This window comes from Dicentrarchus labrax, unplaced genomic scaffold (genome assembly GCF_905237075.1).
Source record: "Dicentrarchus labrax unplaced genomic scaffold, dlabrax2021, whole genome shotgun sequence".
Taxonomy (NCBI): Eukaryota; Metazoa; Chordata; class Actinopteri; family Moronidae; genus Dicentrarchus; species Dicentrarchus labrax.
In genome coordinates, this window is record NW_026136706.1 from 5,424,719 (window position 1) to 5,444,788 (window position 20,070).

The 20,070-nt window shown below is 40.5% G+C and overlaps 2 protein-coding genes across 2 annotated transcripts; one reads left to right on the plus strand and one right to left on the minus strand.

The window, feature by feature from the left end:
* Positions 1–456: 456 nt before the first annotated feature.
* On the minus strand, positions 457–16,901 carry LOC127366200 (actin-related protein 3-like). The gene is made up of 12 exons (XM_051405048.1): positions 16,693–16,901; positions 11,728–11,783; positions 11,281–11,405; positions 9,863–9,973; positions 9,519–9,614; positions 9,212–9,319; positions 8,475–8,618; positions 5,292–5,465; positions 4,337–4,429; positions 3,636–3,761; positions 2,684–2,767; positions 457–623 (listed from the first exon to the last, which is right to left on the minus strand). The coding sequence occupies exons 1-12, from the start codon at positions 16,734–16,736 to the stop codon at positions 528–530; spliced, it is 1,257 nt and encodes a 418-aa protein (XP_051261008.1). The 5' UTR covers positions 16,737–16,901; the 3' UTR covers positions 457–527.
* A 1,081-nt stretch (positions 16,902–17,982) lies between these two features.
* On the plus strand, positions 17,983–19,937 carry LOC127366201 (uncharacterized). Its single transcript, XM_051405049.1, has 3 exons — positions 17,983–18,364; positions 18,604–18,761; positions 18,845–19,937. Exons 1-3 carry the CDS (start codon positions 18,160–18,162, stop codon positions 19,565–19,567), a joined length of 1,086 nt encoding a protein of 361 aa, XP_051261009.1. The 5' UTR covers positions 17,983–18,159; the 3' UTR covers positions 19,568–19,937.
* The last annotated feature ends 133 nt before the right edge of the window (positions 19,938–20,070 follow it).

Here is a 20,070-nt window from a genome sequence, read left to right on the forward strand (position 1 = left end):
AAACTTGTCAATGATCTTGTGTTTTATAAACATAAATAATATGTTCTGGTGTCAGGAAATTACTATCAATTCATTTGTCGTCGTCCTAAACCTCCACAAACACCATCTTTTATCATCATCATCTTTATCGTCTTTATCACTCACTGCATGTTGCTCAACAGATCCAGAAATGTTCTTAAAATTGTTTTGGCTTACAAACCTTTTTCCCTCATTTTTGAAATTGAAGACAAAATTTTTATTTTTTTAAAAATACAGAAAGGAAGAAAATAATAAAGGAACATACACAACAACTTTTCCAGCCGGTCTGCGTTTGGTCTGGTCTCTTTTTTTAGATTCTGGTTCGCCTTCTTGTCCCACACATCCATAGCTGAACAAGTAATCAAAGAAGCACAAGAAGCACCGCCGTCCTCCACCTCCTGAGCCTGTCCTTTACACAACATAACCTCACCGCCCCCCCCGCCCGCCCGCGCCCCTCCCTTTACTGCAGCCCCCACCCTCCGCTGTTAGACTTTTTGGGAGGTCCAGAGTTAAGACATGACTCCAAACACGGGGTTGTGGCGACAGATGCTCGGCCCGATCTCTTCGTAGTCCTTTTTGGTGTGGCAGACCTGGTAGAACTCGGGCTGTGGGAGAGCACAAATGAAGGTGAAGGTTGGACGTGAGCCCGTATAAAAACAGACAGAACAATAAATAAATAATAATAACAAATAAATAAATAACTCAACATAGAACAAAAAAAAACAAAGTGGCATATATTTGCATATCTATTTCCTGCAGGTGGTTTGTTGTCTCTGTTCAGGCAGGATGGTTATTTTCATTATTTTAAACACACTGCTTTTGCTGCTGCAGGGAGAAGTAGAACTTTCTTTGCACCAGATGGACGATGATTCTCGGACCCACCAGATGTTTTTGGAAAGTAAATGTAAAAAGTGTGACTAAAACTTTAATTGTGAGGTTGTGTTTTTTATACTACAGCACACAGATATGCTATATTCATAATATGTACTGTGCTCTTCTGAAAGAAAGGGAGAGAGTTATGAAGTGTTTTCTGTATTTCCATTTAAATATTTTCTTCTTGTATCAACGTTACTTATGTATGTCTCTCAAGGTTTATGTTTTAACCGGCAGTTTTATTTGTATTATTTCAGCTTTGTCAAACATGATCTGGTTCTAAGGTAAAATGAGAGTGCATGCCTGTGTACATGAAAGCTTTGAGGTAGGAGTTAGATATATATATATATATCTGGTTCTAAAAAAGACATCTTTCTGCACTGATGGTTTAATCAACAGTTTCATGCCGATCCAAGACTTTACATCACCTAACAGTGTCTAGAGGAGAAATGAATGGAACCAGCGGCTTCTGAAATAACTCTACGGCTCTATTTTCTTGTTTTATGACAACAATTTAATTTTTAAGTTAAGTTACGCATAAAATCAGACATAAACACAGACTTCCAATTCTTTTCAACGAGACTACTGCGATGGCAGCCACGCACTGCTTTGGTGAATCACATACATACTCTACTGTTTACCTCAAAATTGAAGCAACAGACAATAATAAGATTATCATCGGAATAACTTTCCAGGGTGAAATCCAGTATTATAAATCATTATTGGTGTTTTTTGGTGTCTGATACGGCTTTAAACTCTTCCATCTATGACTCAAACTGGACTTTCCTGGACTGTATTCTATCCTTTCACCAGCAGCACTGTGTTTCGTTTTTATTTCTGTTTCTAATGCAGTGCTGGCTTTTGATCTGAACACCCAGTTTCAATCAGACAACAGCCGTGACAAACCCCAAGAAAGTCCCATTAGCCGTCCAGCTAGTGTTTCCTTCCTGGATACGTGTCTCTTCCAGCATCTATGACTTCTAAATACCCAGAGTGCACTGCTAGTCAGTCTACTGAAGCACTCTGAACAGTTTAGAGTATGACCTGCAAATGTCAACCTCGTTCAACTAAGATGCTAAAGGGTGTATGTAGGCTTCATTCTTCAATAACACTGCTCTGCCATTGCCTCGTAAGCCACAGTCACTGAAGCATCACTTTTAAGTTAGACTTTAAATAATGATCAACTGTGTTGTAACAGCTGGTAACACGGAGTTGCAAATGATGCATGTTTATTTGTCTGAAAATGTCATGAATGATTGCAGCCGATGTTCAACAATTTTAGTGGAATTATCTACAAAATGAACTGCTCAGATGATGATGATGATTTCTATAAAGAACACAGTTTAGGGAGCTGTTAATATAGAACATTAAATCTCCTTTAACTGAGAAACCTGAGACAAAAAAAAAGACAAATTATTATTATCAGGGAACAATGCTATTCAATTTTAACATCAATTAGCCTTTTGTGAATCAACTGTCAGAGAACTTCGCTCACAGTCGTATTTCCTGCTGGTAAAATTATCAGCTTCGCTCACACAAATAACTCATCAAGTAGGGGAGGGGGAGGGAGAAAGAAAAGAATAATGAAATGTCACGACCACCCACGGCATTCACTTCCACACAGTGGGACTAAAATAAATTACACAACAAAAGTGCTGCACACCCTTCAATGTCACACAAGATGAAAGCCATGACGTTGCTGCTTCTAAAAGTGGATATCATCCTCCTGTCAGAGTGGATAACTAGCACATGATGATGAAGTAGTGCAGTGATGCAGTTTGGAAATACTTACAGTTGATGCTAACATTGATCCACCGAACCACACTGCATATCTCTGCATATGATGAGTGATAACTTGGACATCGATTGGTTTGGGCTGAGGAGGAAGGACGGAGAGAACAAATGGTCAGTGACACTTCAGGCGCCAGTATGGGATGCAGTAGTAATGAGTTGACAAGAGAGGGAATATATATATATTTTTACAGATATTGTTAACATATGTTCTATAAAGCAGAGCAAAATCTGCCTGAACAACACATAATTCACAATTACAGTACGTTTCTCCAGCTATAAATAACACAGGAAATGTCCACTGGGTCTCTATGGTTACTGTGGTACGTGAGCTGCCTCTAGTATTTTTGTTACCAAACGTACCTAACCATTTTCTGTCTCGCAATATATCGTTACATCCCTAACACGGAGGAATCTCTGAAATATTAAATAAATACATTTAAAATACATATATTACTATTAAAATACTACAAAATGTGTTAATCGTGTAATGTAATCGGAAATTTGTGTTCATCCATGAAGGATATTTTGGGACAGAAATCACGTGTTGCAGACAAAACCTGCTCAAATTACTTGTGAAATCCGGCATGTTTTCTATTTATCTTTTGGACTCGGATTAGCTACGTTCACCATCTGCTTCTTCCAGGCCTGAGGTGGATTTCCAGATGCCAGTCAGCTCAGCCTCAGGCGGGATGACATTTAACATCTCATCACAGGTATTGCCTTCACGGCTTGGAGGCAGGAGACTGACTATAGTATACTTCTTCCCAGTTGTAAATGCTAAAGATCCCATTAGGTTTAAACTTATCATCTAATCTACATTCAATACACATCTGTACCAACAGTTATCGTAATGGGAAAGGATGCAGCTTTAAAGACGTCTTGCTCCTCACAGTGATTGTGTTTTGTCGAGCAGTATTGATCTTCGCTGCGTGTAAATTAATGTGTCTCACCTTAAGCTTCCCTCCACTCAGCTCCTCACTCATCTTCAGTCGGGCATCAACCGTCCTCTTCAAGTCTCTCTGCAGACGACGCCCAAAGTCCCTGAACATGGTGGAGCCTCCGGAGAGAACGATGTTCTGTGGAGGAAAAGATGGCAGGATTACAAAGCTGGAGAGTGATAAGCTCTTAACACCCGTGTCCTGCAACTGGCTACTGGCTACTTGTGTTGGAAGCGCATAGGGTACAACTCAGTGAAATACCACTTGAACACAGTGACGTATCAATCACACTTATTGCTTTTCATCATTTCAGTCTCTACCCAGTCAGGACAATGTACAGCCTGCTGGGTGTCATAACAAAATAAACTGAATCAGAATGAGTCACAGATCTGACACAAAGATAACTGCCAGGGACAAAGCAATTCATCACTTTAAACTAATTCATTTAAATCCAAGCTAAAATATAAAAAAAAAAAAAGATCCACTGACAATAATGTAGTAAAGATGTCGGTTGATGTTAATCTGCTTAGACATTAACAACAACAAAAACAACAGTGTGACTACTACTCTGAAATAGTCACAAATCGATTCACTGACAGGTCTGCATGTTGTGTAATAACTTTAGGTACAGTCAAAGCAGGACATGTTAAATGGTGCAAAATATTTCAGGAAGAAAAAAAAAAAATGTGAATAACTGGCGAATGTCGGCCCACCTTATAGAGAGGACGCCTGACATCAATCGGGCAGTTCTGAATGACTTCGTCCACAACTTCAGAGATAGGCTGGGTGAAGTCAGGGTTGGCAAACTGTAAGTAAACAAAGAAGACATGTTATACTGTGCAGCAGTGTGTGTGCAACAGTAATTATCACACGCACTAAAAATGTGTCAGAGGTGAGAGACTGTGTGTGAGGAAACAGCCCGACCATAAAGAAAGGACACAGTGGAGAGCTGGGTTAGCTAACTAAAGGTGGAGAAACACATTATGACTGTTCAACTGAAATACTTTTAGTCTGTTTCAAGTCCGGGCCAGTTTGTGCCGACAGTCAGCAAGTAAAACCATTCTTTGTGAGGTGTTTGAGGAATTCACAAGACGACATCACCAAGACGGGACACTGTCTGGAGTTGCCCTTTCACACATGTAGCACGCAATAAGAGTTTGTCCATGTCAGACGTGTTCTCCGACTCAAAATACTCTGTTTAGTTTAGGCAAGGGGTGGTGAAGTATCTGACATACCTGCACTATCATTGAAACAGCGGAAAGCAATTTACAGATAAGCAGAACAGAGTAGGAACTAGCTACGCTCGGTGAGTCAGACGTTTGCGTTCTCACATACAGCTCCTCCGGGTAAGGGACTCCATCGTTAAAGTCCTGAATCAGAGTGAGAAAACACTGTGGTGTGTCTTACGTAAGTGAGACTTGTTTGTCCTCGTTGGCCTGATCCCTCTCTATCCTCAATCTCATCCAAATTTAGCTTCTCTTCTACCCCCTGTTCCAGTCAAACTGTTGCATAACTTAGCAAAGCAGACTGTCGTTGTCTAGATTTACTCACTCACGCTCCTTTCAGACCTTCACAGCTGTGGTTGTTGTGTACAGGCTGTCTATTCTTTGCAGGCTGCAGTAATCTTAAACTGTGTTCCCTGCTCTGATTCACACTGCACCGACCAACCTCTGGGTGGAAGAAGATCTCAGGCCCCAGGAAGCGCTCGTAGCCCACATCGATGGTGAACTCCTTCTTGCTGATGGCATTGATACCGGTGTACTGCTTGATCCACTTGGAGCCGTCCGTGTCGTACTTGTTGAACTCTTTGACTAGATCTGGGCACACGTAGCTGAACCGCTCCTGACGGGGGGGGACACACACAAATAAAGATGTAGAATCAGTTTCAGCATAGAAACACAAAAGAAAAACCTCATAATGGAGCTCGTAATTCGCTCTGACTGAGTGCTGGTAATGATTGTAAAAGAATAACAAGGTTGTAGAGTCTCCTGGGGGTCGAAAACAAACTTGAATGGCTGAGAGCTCATAAGAAGATCAACATATGAAGTCGTTTGTGTGGCTTAAACTACACAAATCCAAATCCCATGTGTCGACATGTTGTTATCATCGTGTTGTGATGAAAGGGGAGTTTTATTTACCTTGCTGGTGTATTTTTACTGCTATTTGGCTAAGTTCTAAAAACACATTCAATCTGAAAACGTACAGGAGTTTAGAGTGTAATTGATTTTGCTTCTGTAGCAGCGAATGTGAATGAGCAGAGCATTACAGTGCGCTGTATTCAGAGGAGATGTCATTGTTTGATTTGCAGGCAATGTGGTCCATACTGCGAGCCAGACAGCAGTGGAATTAACATTTCCCAGACATGATTGGCAACATGCACGACGCGCACCCTCTCTCAGCACTAATGCTAATTATTTGAATTCACATTATTTGTTGTTTGTCTGTCTCGGGGTAATGAAGAACGGTCTCTGACACTGACAACAAAGTCTTGGATAACAAGCTATTTAATAAACATGAGGGAATTGTGGAGAATTGAGGTGAATCAATAAATTGTGGTCACTGGCAAAAAGGAGCAGAGGTATGATTGACGGTAAATGACATTAACATGAAGTCACATCTATTTGTGACCTGGGAAAACTAGAAAAATACATTTGCTGAATTTTAGCGATGTTTGGAGACACAAAGTAAAAAAAAAAAACAGAAAAAGCAACTTCTATAATTCATCTTCTGTCTGTAGCTCGGGTTGATCTCAGTGTGGAGAACAGTGTTGATAATCAGAAACTAAACAAGCAGAAGCTGAACAAAAGCAGTGGGATTTTGAAGGACACCAACTGCATGTAACAGTAGCAGAACAATAGTGCCACCCAGCGTCCACATGAAGGAAAACAACAATTTCCCATCCAAGAACCAGAAGTATTCTCATCCCAGTGACGGACTTCCAGAAAACTTCAATATTCAAATGTAACAGTCACATGTGCTGATGGAAAGACCCACGGCTGGATGGTGGTAGTGAGACTGAAAAGGTTAACTATCCCATTAAAAATAATGAGCTATGTTTGGTTGTCCCTCTACCAGCATGTCAGCTGTAGATATCAGAAACCTCAGCACGGTCAAACAGAACGTCATCACTTCACTGCTCCTGGACAAGCAAATATGAACCCTCACTCCATCATCCTAATAAGACTAGCAATAGGATGGCGTAGGAGACGCTTTTCATATATTTAAAGTAGTTTGTTTAATTGGTTTCGATCCTGTGTGTATAAAATAACAAACTTATGCTAAATATATTTAATCAAGACAGCAGATGTTCTACTGTTCAGCTACATTTCAAGGTCTTCATATGATTTATTTATGGATTATAGACATAACCCCCCCCCCAAAAGAATGACAAGTTAAAGGGAAAATACTTATTTCCGACATGTTCCTGAGATGTTAAAAGACAAATGAACATGTTCCTATAAAGAAAGAAGATCTGTTGATGCAAATTATTGTCTGATGGTGTAGAGACTTACGTGAGGCAGAATTTAAGCCAAAGTCAAAGAGATCTATGTGTGTGTGTGTGCACAGTTACGTTCAGGTACATTACCGTCCGTTACAGAAACAGGCAGGTTTAATGGACTCCCTGAAGAGAAAAGACAGTTTTTGTTTTTGTTGTTGTTGTTGTGTGATTTTAAGTGAGATTGAAGATGAAGTCAATTTCTGGCTTTATTGTTCATTATACGATGATTTAAAGGGCTGCACTTTCCAGTAAAAATGTCCTTCATTTCTGATGAGGTCTTCTGGATGGATGATGGGTTTTAGGAAGGGAACCTTTTGTGTGGCAGATTATATTTGCAGAGTCTGGGACAGAAGACAAAGCTCTTTTGTTTGCAATGTAATTTAAAAATGTTTCACCACAGCAACTGTATTTGTTTGGTGTCCCTGTACGTCCATGTGGCACTCGTACGTGAATGACACAATACAGTTATTGTAGTTTTGTATTTGTCATTAGTTTTTATTTGATTTAGCTTTTAATTTTTGTTGTTTAGTTAGTTATGTATTATAAAATGTTTAGTTTTTATTAGTTTCAGTGTTAGGTTTTAATATATTAATATTACGATAAGGAGGGTGTTTGTCAGGGGATTCAGAATAGGCATTACAATACAAACACACTGACCCAGTCTCAATAATCATATGTACATGTATCATACTTGTTGTGTTGACTAAATTGACAAAAACTAAAGACATTTCCTGTATATTTTTATTTTATGTATATTTTATTCTAGTCTAGTTTTCAATTTCAGTTAATTAAAATGTTTTTTTTTCGCCCCTAGGTTTAGTTTTAGTTAACTATAATAACCTTGTAAATAATAATGAGCATTATATATTTATTATATACATTAATATTCCTAAATACATCTGGTATGGTCTAGTAACTTTACGGTGAGCTAAACATTCTTAAAATATTCTTACAATATTTCTCTGTTACAAATACTATATTGCTTTACTTTATCTACCTTCAGTTTGAATTGATCTTATTATATACTAACGTATGCTCTGTTGTAGCTACTCCACAGTTACATAACATTGTATGTTATCAGTGTTATCCTGTCCAGAGGCTCTCCAGATAACAGGGAAGACATTCATTCGCCAGGTGTGTCACACAGCAGAGGAAGCACAATATTCAAAACATACCCACAGACATACCCATAGAGAGAACACACAATACCACTGCTGTGAAACTAGAGGCCTATGTGTTGCATCCCACTGATGATACATGGAATAACTTATGTGACTCCTCTCAGCACCAGTGGGGGGTCATTGTTGCCGTCTTAGCAGAGAGGCTGATGGGAATTGCAGCAGAGGACTTACCTTGACTGCCTTGGCCGTCTCCAGCGACTGCTCCGGTGGGATGCCCACCTCCCTCTCCCTCAGGAGCTGCTGGGTGAAGTAGGTGATGTCTCGTCCTGCGATGGGAATGTGCTTTATACAGCTGCCAATTACATAACCTTCAGCCTGCGAGACGGAGGAATAAACAAAGACACAGAGGTTGTGTCATATAATGTGCAACCAAATTTTAAAAAAGTGTGCAGAAAATAGAGAAGCCAAGTCTACAGTGGTTACAGCTTGATGTTTCTCCATCAGATATGTCTACTGCGAGGCCTTCTGCATGTCCCCGTGCTGTTGTGTTTGGCTCGTTTTTTTGCACATGTTCAGCAGCGGCTACAGACTTGCTGATTCAGTCATCCAGCCTCTAAAAATATTCTGCAAGCACATTTCCTAAATCTGAGTAATTCCTTCCAGCCACTGAAACACTGTGGCCTACTTTTAAACAACAACACTATCCTGTTACTGCGCAAGTAGACAGGTGGAAATATTATTTCATTTTTTATTTTTTAAAAAGGAGGGAAAATTCTTCATCCACAGTGAATAAAACCTCAACGTCCTACCTGGTTACTGTGAAATTCTACATGAGAATAAATGTCAAGCTTTTATGAACGGATACTCAATAACACATTAAATAATAATACATTTCCTTAAAGTTAAAGCCCATTAGTATTCAGCCCAAGCAAGTGTGTGAGTGAGGGGAGTGAGCTCTGGAAACTCACCACAGGGATGACGTGGGTGACACCATCTCCGCTGTCGATGACGGTGCCCGTCAGCGTCCGCTCTCCCACCTGTCTGGACGTCCAGGAGGCGGCTAGAGCAAGCACAGCCTGGCACGCACACACACAAACACACACACACAGTAGAAATGTCACACAATATCCTGACTGTATGTTCACACGTTATTCTGTAACACTTGTACCATGGCAATGTAGTGTACATGTTACTACACTGTCATGGTCGTAATAGGAAGAAGCACACATGCCTAGGATGTGAAAAGAAGAAGTTATTCAACCCAGCATATCTCACCTGCACAGCGATGTACAGCCCTGGTACATTGAAGGACTCGAACATGATCTCGGCTGTGTACTCTCGGTTTTCTGGTGTGTTCAGAGGAGGCTCTGTCTGCAAACGGAGAATAAATACCACATACGTCACAAATTCACACATAAAAGAAAGTAAAAAAAAAACAAAAACACAATTTTGGCTACAAAGAAAGTTATTTGTGCCCAAATCCTGTGTTTCTAGTCCTTCGCTGATGAGCCAAAATGTTTGAAAAAATCTCACATTAAAGAGAAGAAAGCAGAACTTTGAAATTGCTCATGAAGAGTCTGAATCTGTTGTGGACTGACCACAGTTTTTAAGCCTCTTACCAGGAGGAAGTAGTGGTCCTCAGGCTCAGCCCTCAGGTACTTGAAGATGATCTGCTCCATGAAGCGCTCCATTAGGTCCCAGTCCTCCACAATCCCGTGACGGATTGGCCACTGTTGGCAAAAAAAGGGTTCAGCTGATTACAACACTACATGTAACACACACATGAAACATCCACTATATTCAGTTTGCCTTTTAGATTTAAACTCCCTGTCTATAGGAGTTCTCTAGTCTCTAGTGTTTTTGAGAGATCACTGAAGATGAATATCTGTACTGCAAATGTTGTACGTGTAGATGCTGTATGTGAGCAGCAGGTCATATTGGGAGTTACCAAGCCGACTTCTAATTCATTTCTACATTCTTTGGTGGCATAACAGTGCTTTCAAAATAAAATCTGTCAGCAGGTGCATCAACATAAGGCGGATTCTTCTTTTGCTGCAACAACAACGTCTGAAATGCAGAGCATGTAAGTGGTCTTATGACACAAGTGGAGATGGAGGTAGTTCAGAGAACAGTTTGAAATCATGTCAAGAGCTTATTCATTAACGCTTCTTCAAGAGGCACTAATGTGGGGAAATGTGGACCCAAGCTCCTTCCCACTATAAGATATGGTACACAGTGTTAACGTCTGCTTTTCACTGTTTGTTAGTTTGCTCTTTTAGGCATTTAATATGTAAATAATCAACATACTAATAAAAGAGCAAAATGCTTTTCCATCATCTACAATTAGATGTAGTTTTAACACCCTCTTTTTCTTTGTGTGCTGCACTGGAGAAGAATAGTGTTCATTTGTGTAAATACTGTATTTTGTGACTTAGTACGTGGTGCAGAACCAGGACACAGTTCTGGTGTTGAGCACGCTGGCTAACCGGCTTACTGGGACACCTAAAGGGAGCAGAGCCCTCGTTCATGACCTTAGTTGCACCTGCTGCTCTATTTTTGTTTTACTTTTTACACTTTATTTTTAGTAATATCCCAGATAACCAAGAATAACTGCGTGTCAGCAAAGTCACAGAACATATACTAAACTTAGAGTTACCTCACACATCATCTAACTCTCTGAACCACTAACATATAAATGCCAATCAACTTCCTTTAAAAGGGCCATATTGTTGGAGAAATACAGGTTGCTGTTGGTCATTCCACCTTGAATGTATAGCACAAAAGTTTCAAACATTATAAGGTAGTGAGTTTACAGAGTTAGTTCTGCTTTGACCCTGGTTAAGTTTCTCTTCTTCTTGCCCGCCATTGCAGCAAAATAGCAGGAAAGTCCCTCCTTCAACCCGCTTCTTGTTTACGAATCACTAAATGCATCACATGCATAATGAATATGTCAGTTCTCTAAGGACACTGCAACAAAACATGGTAATTGCTTTGCCAGTCGCTACTGTGGGCGTGTTAAGTCGTCAGAGTCATGTACCTTAGTTGAATACGAGGGCTTGTCTACTGCTTCATCTCCGATGTAGAAATCCAAGTCATCCACCCCCTTCATCATCCTCCGCTGGGCCTGGTCTCCGACCTTGGCTGACTCTTTGATGGCAATACCTGACAAGAAAATAACAGAATTTAACAGAGAGCAACAGAGAAAATAAACTCTCTTACAAAGTTATTTCTTGGTAAATAAGTTCAAATGATTAAAACTATTAAACTTAAGGATAAAAGAAACCCTTAAGGAGTTGTTACAGTGACAATCAGAAGGCAAACGTCTTGTTGGGACTGATTTTTGAAGAATGATGACAAAAAAATGAAGGTGTCAAACAAGGACAACCTTTTTTTCTTCCTATAACAGATGCATCGTGGTCATTGTTAGTGTCACCGGCCTGCTCGGCTGGTGTGATGGGAATTCGATGCGCGGTGAAATACTCACATGATGGAACGATGAACTGTGGCTCTGTGTTCCCTGCATACCCCAGTTTGGTGTAACTGCAAGAGAAAAAAGCAGCACATTTCAGGACAAAACCAAACCACCTACTTGCACTGCTGACACCACATTTGTATGCACAAAAGTTTACTCCAGCAAAGATTATTTTTGGCTGCTGCCTCCTATGCTATCGTTTTGATCAATGCCGTCACTGTCCCCTTGGCGGGTTGGTTCGGTGCCAAGAGCAGCGGCAGCTCTGGGCTTTGCTAATGGGAGGCCATTAAAAGAGCCATTCATGTCGCATTGGGAAACTGAAGACTATTCATATTTGTCCGGGGGGGAAGAAGCTGAAAATAAGCTGACCATCCTTAATATAAACTAGCTGTGACCTCAACACTGCTGTATTCTTTATTGCCTACTTCTCTATGAAAGCAAAACCTAAAGAGGGAAGTTGTATGAATTTAAATTTAAAAAAAAGAAAATGATGCAAGAAGTTTTCTAAGTCTTATAACTGGGACACATAAGCAACATTTCCACCTCTGTGCTCATGTAACATTCGGTTGAGACACCTTCAGCCTCAGCATCAAAGACTTCACACTTTACAGCCTTCTCCGTGTCTCTGCTCTTCACAAAGGGGGTATTTTGCGTCGGCACATGTTAACCAGATGTAGCTCTGACTCGGGGTAGGCCCAGACAGGACTCCCACACTTCCTGCACACAGGGCCCAAGGGACTGATAGAGGACACTGCTGACAACTGCCAAAGCACTGTGGGCATAATAGGCCACATCCTGGTCATAACAGTGGCTCCTTTTGAATTCAACTTTATATAAAAAAAAAGAAGCAGGAATGACCACATCAGCAGGCTTGAAATAACCTGGGAATGTCATGAGCAGACTTAAAAATATGAGTTATAGCGATTAACAACTGTCCTCACTGTGTCTGCGGTTTGTTCGTCTGCATAAGCACCGATGTACAACTTTATAGATTCAACCAGCAACACGTTTATGAACGCTTTCACGCTTCCTGTCCTGAACACACATGAAAGGTTTTCTTTTTCCTGGATTACAGGAAACGGTGCATTTTAATTTCTAAGCAGGCAACAAACAGACATTTGTGCAGAATAAATACATAAAGGAAGAATAAATATAAGACTAAGAAAGAAAAGCAACTATTTTATTTCACCAGGTGTCATTTTATGGCCACACAACATCGGCACATTTCACCTACTATGGTTTCTTTAAGAGTTTAAGGCTTTCAAAATCAACTTCTGACATTAAGATGAATATAAAACAAACACTGACCCTTATAATCCCTGCTGAACGCACTCCCTGAGCACAAAAGTGGAGCTAAATAGTCACGTCAAACATGTGAATGACACACAGTAGATGCAGTAGAGGAGGAAACACTTTCTTGCTCAATGTGGGTTCAAAAGAGTCTGTGTGTGTGTGTGTGTGTGTGTGTGTGTGTGTGTGTGTGTGTGTGTGTGTGTGTGTGTGTGTGTTTAGCTAAAAGACAAAACGGAAAGTCTGCCTCACAGCTGGATGCTCACAACCTAGATTTATGTCATGTTTTTTTGTGTCAAATAACGTCACCCTCCTCTGTCATGAACTGGCACTACCTGACGGGCGACAGCGAGGACACAACCCCCTACAACACTACCCGCATTTTCCCGCTTCAACTGACTTCGTTTTTGGTTTGTCGATGAGCTGAAAGCGTAAGAGTGGTGTGTGGATAAAGTTATATGTTATCTAATCTAACTTCACCTTATGTGTCATGCACAGTGAAAAACCAACAGAGCTGCCAAGGTTGATTATTTTTAAAAGGCAGAGCCAAGAGAAAGAACACAGTACGCAATAGATCATGTTCGAATACAGTAGAACATCGGTGGGGGGGGAGAGTTGGCGGGGTTGCGATGTGCAGAATTACTAAAAATAATATCACAATTTCCTTCAAGTTGTCGATTTTAAGGCCTAAATTTAGACTGCCTTATTATACGTAGTAATCCTTTCATGTCTCTGGGGTTGATGGAGGCCTGCACGCAAGAGTTTGGTCACTGCTTTGCTCATTGATTAAATATCAGTATCATTATCATTTATATATATATAATACCCTCTGATCTACTGAAGGCAAACAGGATAATGCTATACTTCGGCTGCATTCACACAAAATCCAGAAATATGGCTCCTTCCTACAGGGTTGTGCGGAGGTGTGGCCGTGTGTATTTCTGCTTTAGAACATAACATCAAACCCATTTTTTAAGCAACGGTTTGTTTAAAAAGCTGCTAAACCCTCCGTTAAGAAGCTGCCCTGCACTGAACGGCAGACATAGTGGAGCGTTTAGCATCTGTAAACCAGACGGTTTCTCAGGTGGTGAAGACGAAAAACCGGACTAAAAAAGAGAGTGAATGGTGGACTTAGAGTCGTCAGATCACCAATAACTCAATTCAAAATGCTAATGTTGCTCCATGTCTGTCCTAAGTTGCAAAAAATAATAATAATGCAGCTTTAAATAGTAACTATTTCAACCTCAAAACAATAACAACATATTGTTTTGCATATTTATGGGATCCGATACTGTCCTTTAACTTAAACAAATAAGATATGAGCCAATAAAAGCTGTCCACCTTAGATACAGCGTAAAAGACAATGTATTGATTTGTTTCAACATAAAATGCATCAGTACGCTCTTATTACTGTCATAAGAGTCATTATTACCACAGTTGAATACATAGTGTGTCCCATGGTCTAACATACTTTAATTAGTATGTTGGACTTATTTTAACATATTTCAACATCTTCTAACAATATCACACTTTTGTCACGTAAAACATCCCCAAAAGACATTTAACTGTAACAACAATGTGGGCTGACAGCAACAAAATGCAGCAGCGGTACTCTGAACGCCTTCATACCACACAACAGTCCCAGCTTGTCTACCCCAACCTGCCTCGACAAGCACCACGAACGCACCACATATCTGACGGTGGACGGCATCGAGTAAAGACAGCTGGAGCCTGAGCACAACAACTGGACTGAAACATTTCTGTCAAATTATTACACATTTAACCTTTTTTTCCCTCTTATTTAACTCAATGAAGTATCTACTTTTTTTGGCAACTTATAACAGAAAACCTGTCGTCTACAATGTTTAATTTAATTTAAATCCACGACGACTGAGGCTAACTCACGATTGTAGCCTCACGTTGCGAAATGTCAACTATTTGCTCAAGAGAGATGAAGAATGACTCCACCCAACCGTCTGACTGCACTAAGCAGCAACACCTGAGCTTTATCTGTTTTCCTGCTGCAGAAGCCTCAAAGACAACCCTAACTGCAACTATACCCAAATCTGGATGTGACTGTGACTCTCTCATTGCACGGTTAAGTCCTCTAATAATAGCAGCCAGGCTGTTTAGATGGTTAACGAATCAAAAAGGAAGTCGAGTTGTCACTATTTGGACATCATGAGCATGACTCAGAGACAGCTGTTGTACTCTCTTTCGTACACTGTGACTTACTGAGCGAGCATTATTCCTGCAGATTAAAAAATAAATAAAATCTACGTACGGTAGCCACTGATATTAAAACATATGTGTTATGACTGTGAGGCTTGGCCAGAAAGTACGAGCGGAGGGTTAACCCCAATTCTCAGATGCACTTTTCTTTTGCTGACCCAGTGCGGATCAGAAGGCCTGGAGGGGAGGAGGTGGGAGGAGGTGGGAGGAGTATGCAATGTGAGGAGTGAGGAGTTCAAGCCTCTACATGCAAGCAATGCAAACCACTTTTAACCCCCCAAAGCTAACAGAGCAAACCCATCATGCTGAGTGCTGATCTTCTGGAAGAATGTGCATGTCAGCTTTGGTTAAAAGACATTTTCCTCACAGTGAAAACCATTCACAGATCAAAAGTACGAACAACGAGTGTGCATACAGTAAAGAAAACATTAAAAGAAAACATTTAAAAAAGGCCTTACATGGTTTAAATCTTCCTTTTAAAAAGCCAAACAACAATCAGAGGTGAAAATCTACCTGATAACAAAAGCAGGAACAGGAGGTTTTCACCCCAATCAATACAAACAATGCTGCAGGAGCTAAGAGACAACATGTTATTATCATTGGAAAACAAAATGCTGCTAAATCAGATTCTTAATATGCCGATGAGACTGGGACAATTTGGTTGGAAAAAGCCTGACAAAGAGGAGAAATTAGAGAAGTTAATCAAAAAAGCATGCTCGGATGCCGAGAAACGACCATATATGGACTAAAAAGCGTGAACGAGGAAGTGTAGTGCTCAATAGGAAGTTAGCACTGCGCATGCTCAAAATCCAGACTAACGCGCAAACAGATTTATGAATTCCGAGCAGCTCAAAAGTCACAGTTACCTTCACGGGACGCAAATTACTGTGGGAATTAACACACACACACACACATATATATATGTATATAGCGTTTTTATTACGCTGGCAATATCAACCGCGCCTGCTCCAAATGAATGAAACCAGCTGTGTGTGTGTGTGTGTGTGTGTGTGTGTGTGTGTGTGTGTGTGTGTGTGTGTGTGTGTGTGTGTATGGGAGGGGGGGGAGTCGTCAGGTTTCGGTGTTGCTGGGTTGGACGGACACACACACACACACACACACACACACACACACGCACACACTAATGATGGAAAAATAAACCGTTGACCTTGCGCGTCAGAGCGGTTCGAATGACCCGACCGTGTTCGAATGCAACAACCCGGAGCGTGACACAGAACGTCAGTTGGCCGTCGGTTAGCACGTCGAGCTAAGCTGGCTCGCTGTCTGCATACACACACACACACACACACACACACACACACACACACACACACACACACACACACACACACACACACACACTGACGCTACGGACGCTACTGACAGTCCCTACCCGTACGCAGCCTGTCGGTGACACCCCGGTGTTCTCCGGTTTAAAGACAATAAACGGCTTACCCTGTGCCGCAGTCGACGACACACGCCGGTAACCGTCCAGCCATGTCTCTCTCTGTCTCTCTCCCCGGGTCTCTGCGGGTCAGAAACGGGTTGAATGTGAGGGGTAGCGGGCTGTGTCGGCCGGGAGATCTGGTGAGCCGTCCACAGGCGGAACCCTAAAGCCCCGCACAGAGCCGTTTCCACTTCCGCACTCGGCTTCTGGCAGGCAGGGAGGGAGAGGCAAGATGGCGGAGGCCGGGCTGTGGAGCTGTCAATCACCGAGAGAGAGGACGGCTTCAGTTTAAACTCTTATTATTATTATTAATATATTATTATATAATTATATTATATTATTATATTGTTATATTAATATAATTATATAATATTATATTATTATATTAATATATTAATATATTAATATATTAATATATTATTATATTATTATATTAATATATTATTATATTATTATTATATTGTTATTATTATATTATATTATTATTATATTATATTATTATTACATTATATTATTATTACATTATATTATTATATTATTATATTATTATAATAATATATTATTATATTAATATATTATTATTATTATATTATTATATTATATTATTATATTAATATAATAATATATTATTATATTATTATATTATTATTAATGTATGGTTAGAGTTTAATTTATTTTCTCTACGATATTTCACTTGTTTGTATTCTGCTTTAATTTCAGTTTGTCGTGTGTTTACTAAAAAAAATAATAATATAATAAATAATAAATAAAATAATATAAATAATATGTGTGTTTGTTTGTTTTATATCGTAATATTTTATAAATTAAACTTGAATAAACAAAGAGAACATTAAATAATATCATATTTTTTTCATATCATATGTGTGTTGATGTTTTGTTGTTTTTTTTTACCTTAAACTTAATTTAAATGGACCGAAAACAAGTGTTGTAATAATAATAATAATAACAACAACAAGTGAGTAGCATTGCTGTTTTTATTACTAATAAAAACACAGATTAATCATGTATTACCATATAATATTTTATAATAATATAATGATTTAAAATATAAAACTATTGCTATACGTACGTAGCCACCATATAACAAAAGCAACCTAATACTAATAAATAATAAAACAAAAATAACTATTTGTATGAATGTAGGCTACATATTAATTATGTGTACATTATATATGATATTATATAATAACTATTAATTATATTTATAATAATATAGTTCCTCTTAGGCTCTCCTGATTTCTGTGCAGTAAATAAATAAATAAAATTAAAATAACAATAAAAAATCCTAATATAAACTGTAAAAATCTCCAGTCCTCACTCCACATCAGGTGGTGGCAGTACTCGTCCTGTACATTGTTATTCCATCCGGGGTGCAGCTAAACTGGAGAAGAAGCGACACATAATCCTGCGAGAGGCACCGACCGGTGTTTTATCATAATAAATGATTATGATAGATGACGAGAGTTTTTTCTCTGCAGACTATGACACACTTTCGGGGTCAGATCCGGGGGCCACACTGGGGTCCCACGATGGACAACATGCTGATAGACTTCTGGCGCAAACACGATTGCCTTTTTAATTCCTCGGTGGATTCTTACTACGACAAGGATCTGAAGACGAAGCTGTGGAGCGAGTTCGCGTTGTCCATCGGAAAGCCTGGTGAGAGGATGAAAGGGCTGAAATGCATGAAACACTGGTCTGATGTGGATGCTGCGTTCAGTTTGTGTTGCATAGAAAATGATGCAAAGCAAGAAGTGAACCCAGCTGAACTCACTTTATTTGAGTTTAGGCTGACATGATGTTAGGTTTTTATTTACACTGTGCAAGAAATGAGATAGTCTTTATAGTTCATCATCACTTCTTTACTACTTAATTACAACTGTTCTTTTTCCTGGCAGTATCTGATGTTGAGAGAAGATCGAGATCCCTCCGGACTCAGTACGGGAGGGTGTTGTGGCATCCCGAGAGGGTCAGCACTGTCCAGCAAAAGATGCTCAGGGAGAAACTGGATTTCTTGAGGCCTTACATAGTTCGCAGGCGAGGTGAATCCTATCTGGTAAGCTTCAAACTAACACACACAAAAAAAAAAACCTCCTGCAGATGCTTCCCTGCATGATTTTCACGTTTAACTTCTTGCAGGAGGAAAATGATTATCGGGAAGAGGACGACGAGGAGCTGGAGACTGAAGAGAGTATTGACCAGGAGATGGGGAGCTCGTTTGGTAGCCCGCTGGATGCTGATGTGACTGCACAAGATCTGGACGATGAACCCCAGTTTGTCTCCCCCATCCAGAACCCCGCTCCCCTACACTGCCCAAACCCACAGCCTCAAGTCACCGACGTGATGTCTTTGAGCTGCCCGCACCCGGACCCGCCGGACCAGACGGCAGACACATCCAAACACGACATACTGAGCCAGTTTGCAGAGGTGATGTTGGCGGATATGCGTCAGATTAAAGACCCTATGGTGCTCATGAGACTGCGCCGAGACATCACAGACCTGGTGTACAAAGCGGTGGAGGAGGACCTGCAGAGGCGGTGCGTTCGGGGGCCCGGGATGGGGGAGAGCGCGCCGTCAAGGAGCTGCTCCAGGCCCCGGCAGGCGTGTTCACAGGCAACCGGCTCCTGGAGGCAGAGGTTGCTGCGGAGAAAGAAAGAGTGTGAGGTCGGAAGGAGGATGCAGAGATGGGAGGAGATGAAGCACATGAGGAGAATATGCAGGAGTCAGACCGTCCAGCAAAACCAAACGCTGGAGGGGATGAGTGAAAACAGCTCTCAGGCTATTAATCAGGCTCCTGAGATCAAAAGAGAGACGGAGCCACACATGGTCAAGGTTGAGGAGGAGTCACTGCCGCTGGCCTGAACGTTTAGATTTAGAGATTGCGCCACCGTTGTCTCCTGATTCAGTAGTTTTTAGACTTAAATGAGTTATTCAACAGTAAGCGATAACAACAAGTGTCAGTCATGTTCTCCTTAATGAGCACTGAGTCGCACTTTGAGGAGGATTTCAAGATACGGGACTATTACCAGAGATAGAGAGGAATCTGAAGCATCGTCTAACATCGGGAATCACAGAGAAGAGAGACACTTTGCTGCCTTTTCAAACGCAAGATATCCGGTTTCTAATGAATATATGCCTTTCAGAAAACAGTTCAGACCAACTCATTTACAAATAACAAAAAGTTATGAGCTGTGTCTTGATGTCCTGCTCCTATTAAAGGTTTCCCCCTCTTGTTGGCCTTTGTGTTCTCTGTGTGAAGAGGTACTCTTCTTCTTTTTGAATGGTGTCTGCAACCTGTGCTGTATTCAGGAGGCAAACACTGACAGTTGCAGCCACTGGCCAGCAGATGGTGGTGTGAATATATT

Excerpts from the sequence above, each read along its gene's own strand:
- LOC127366201 (XM_051405049.1), top strand. The coding sequence starts at position 18,160 with ATGACGAGAGTTTTTTCTCTGCAGACTATGACACACTTTCGGGGTCAG. Across the intron at positions 18,365-18,603 it reads GTTGTCCATCGGAAAGCCTG|TATCTGATGTTGAGAGAAGA; the intron begins GTGAGAGGATGA and ends TTTTCCTGGCAG. Across the intron at positions 18,762-18,844 it reads GGCGAGGTGAATCCTATCTG|GAGGAAAATGATTATCGGGA; the intron begins GTAAGCTTCAAA and ends AACTTCTTGCAG.
- LOC127366200 (XM_051405048.1), bottom strand. The coding sequence starts at position 16,736 with ATGGCTGGACGGTTACCGGCGTGTGTCGTCGACTGCGGCACAGG. Across the intron at positions 11,406-11,727 it reads ACAGTTCATCGTTCCATCAT|GTATTGCCATCAAAGAGTCA; the intron begins GTGAGTATTTCA and ends TTTTCTTGTCAG. Across the intron at positions 9,320-9,518 it reads GGCTGTACATCGCTGTGCAG|GCTGTGCTTGCTCTAGCCGC; the intron begins GTGAGATATGCT and ends TGTGCGTGCCAG.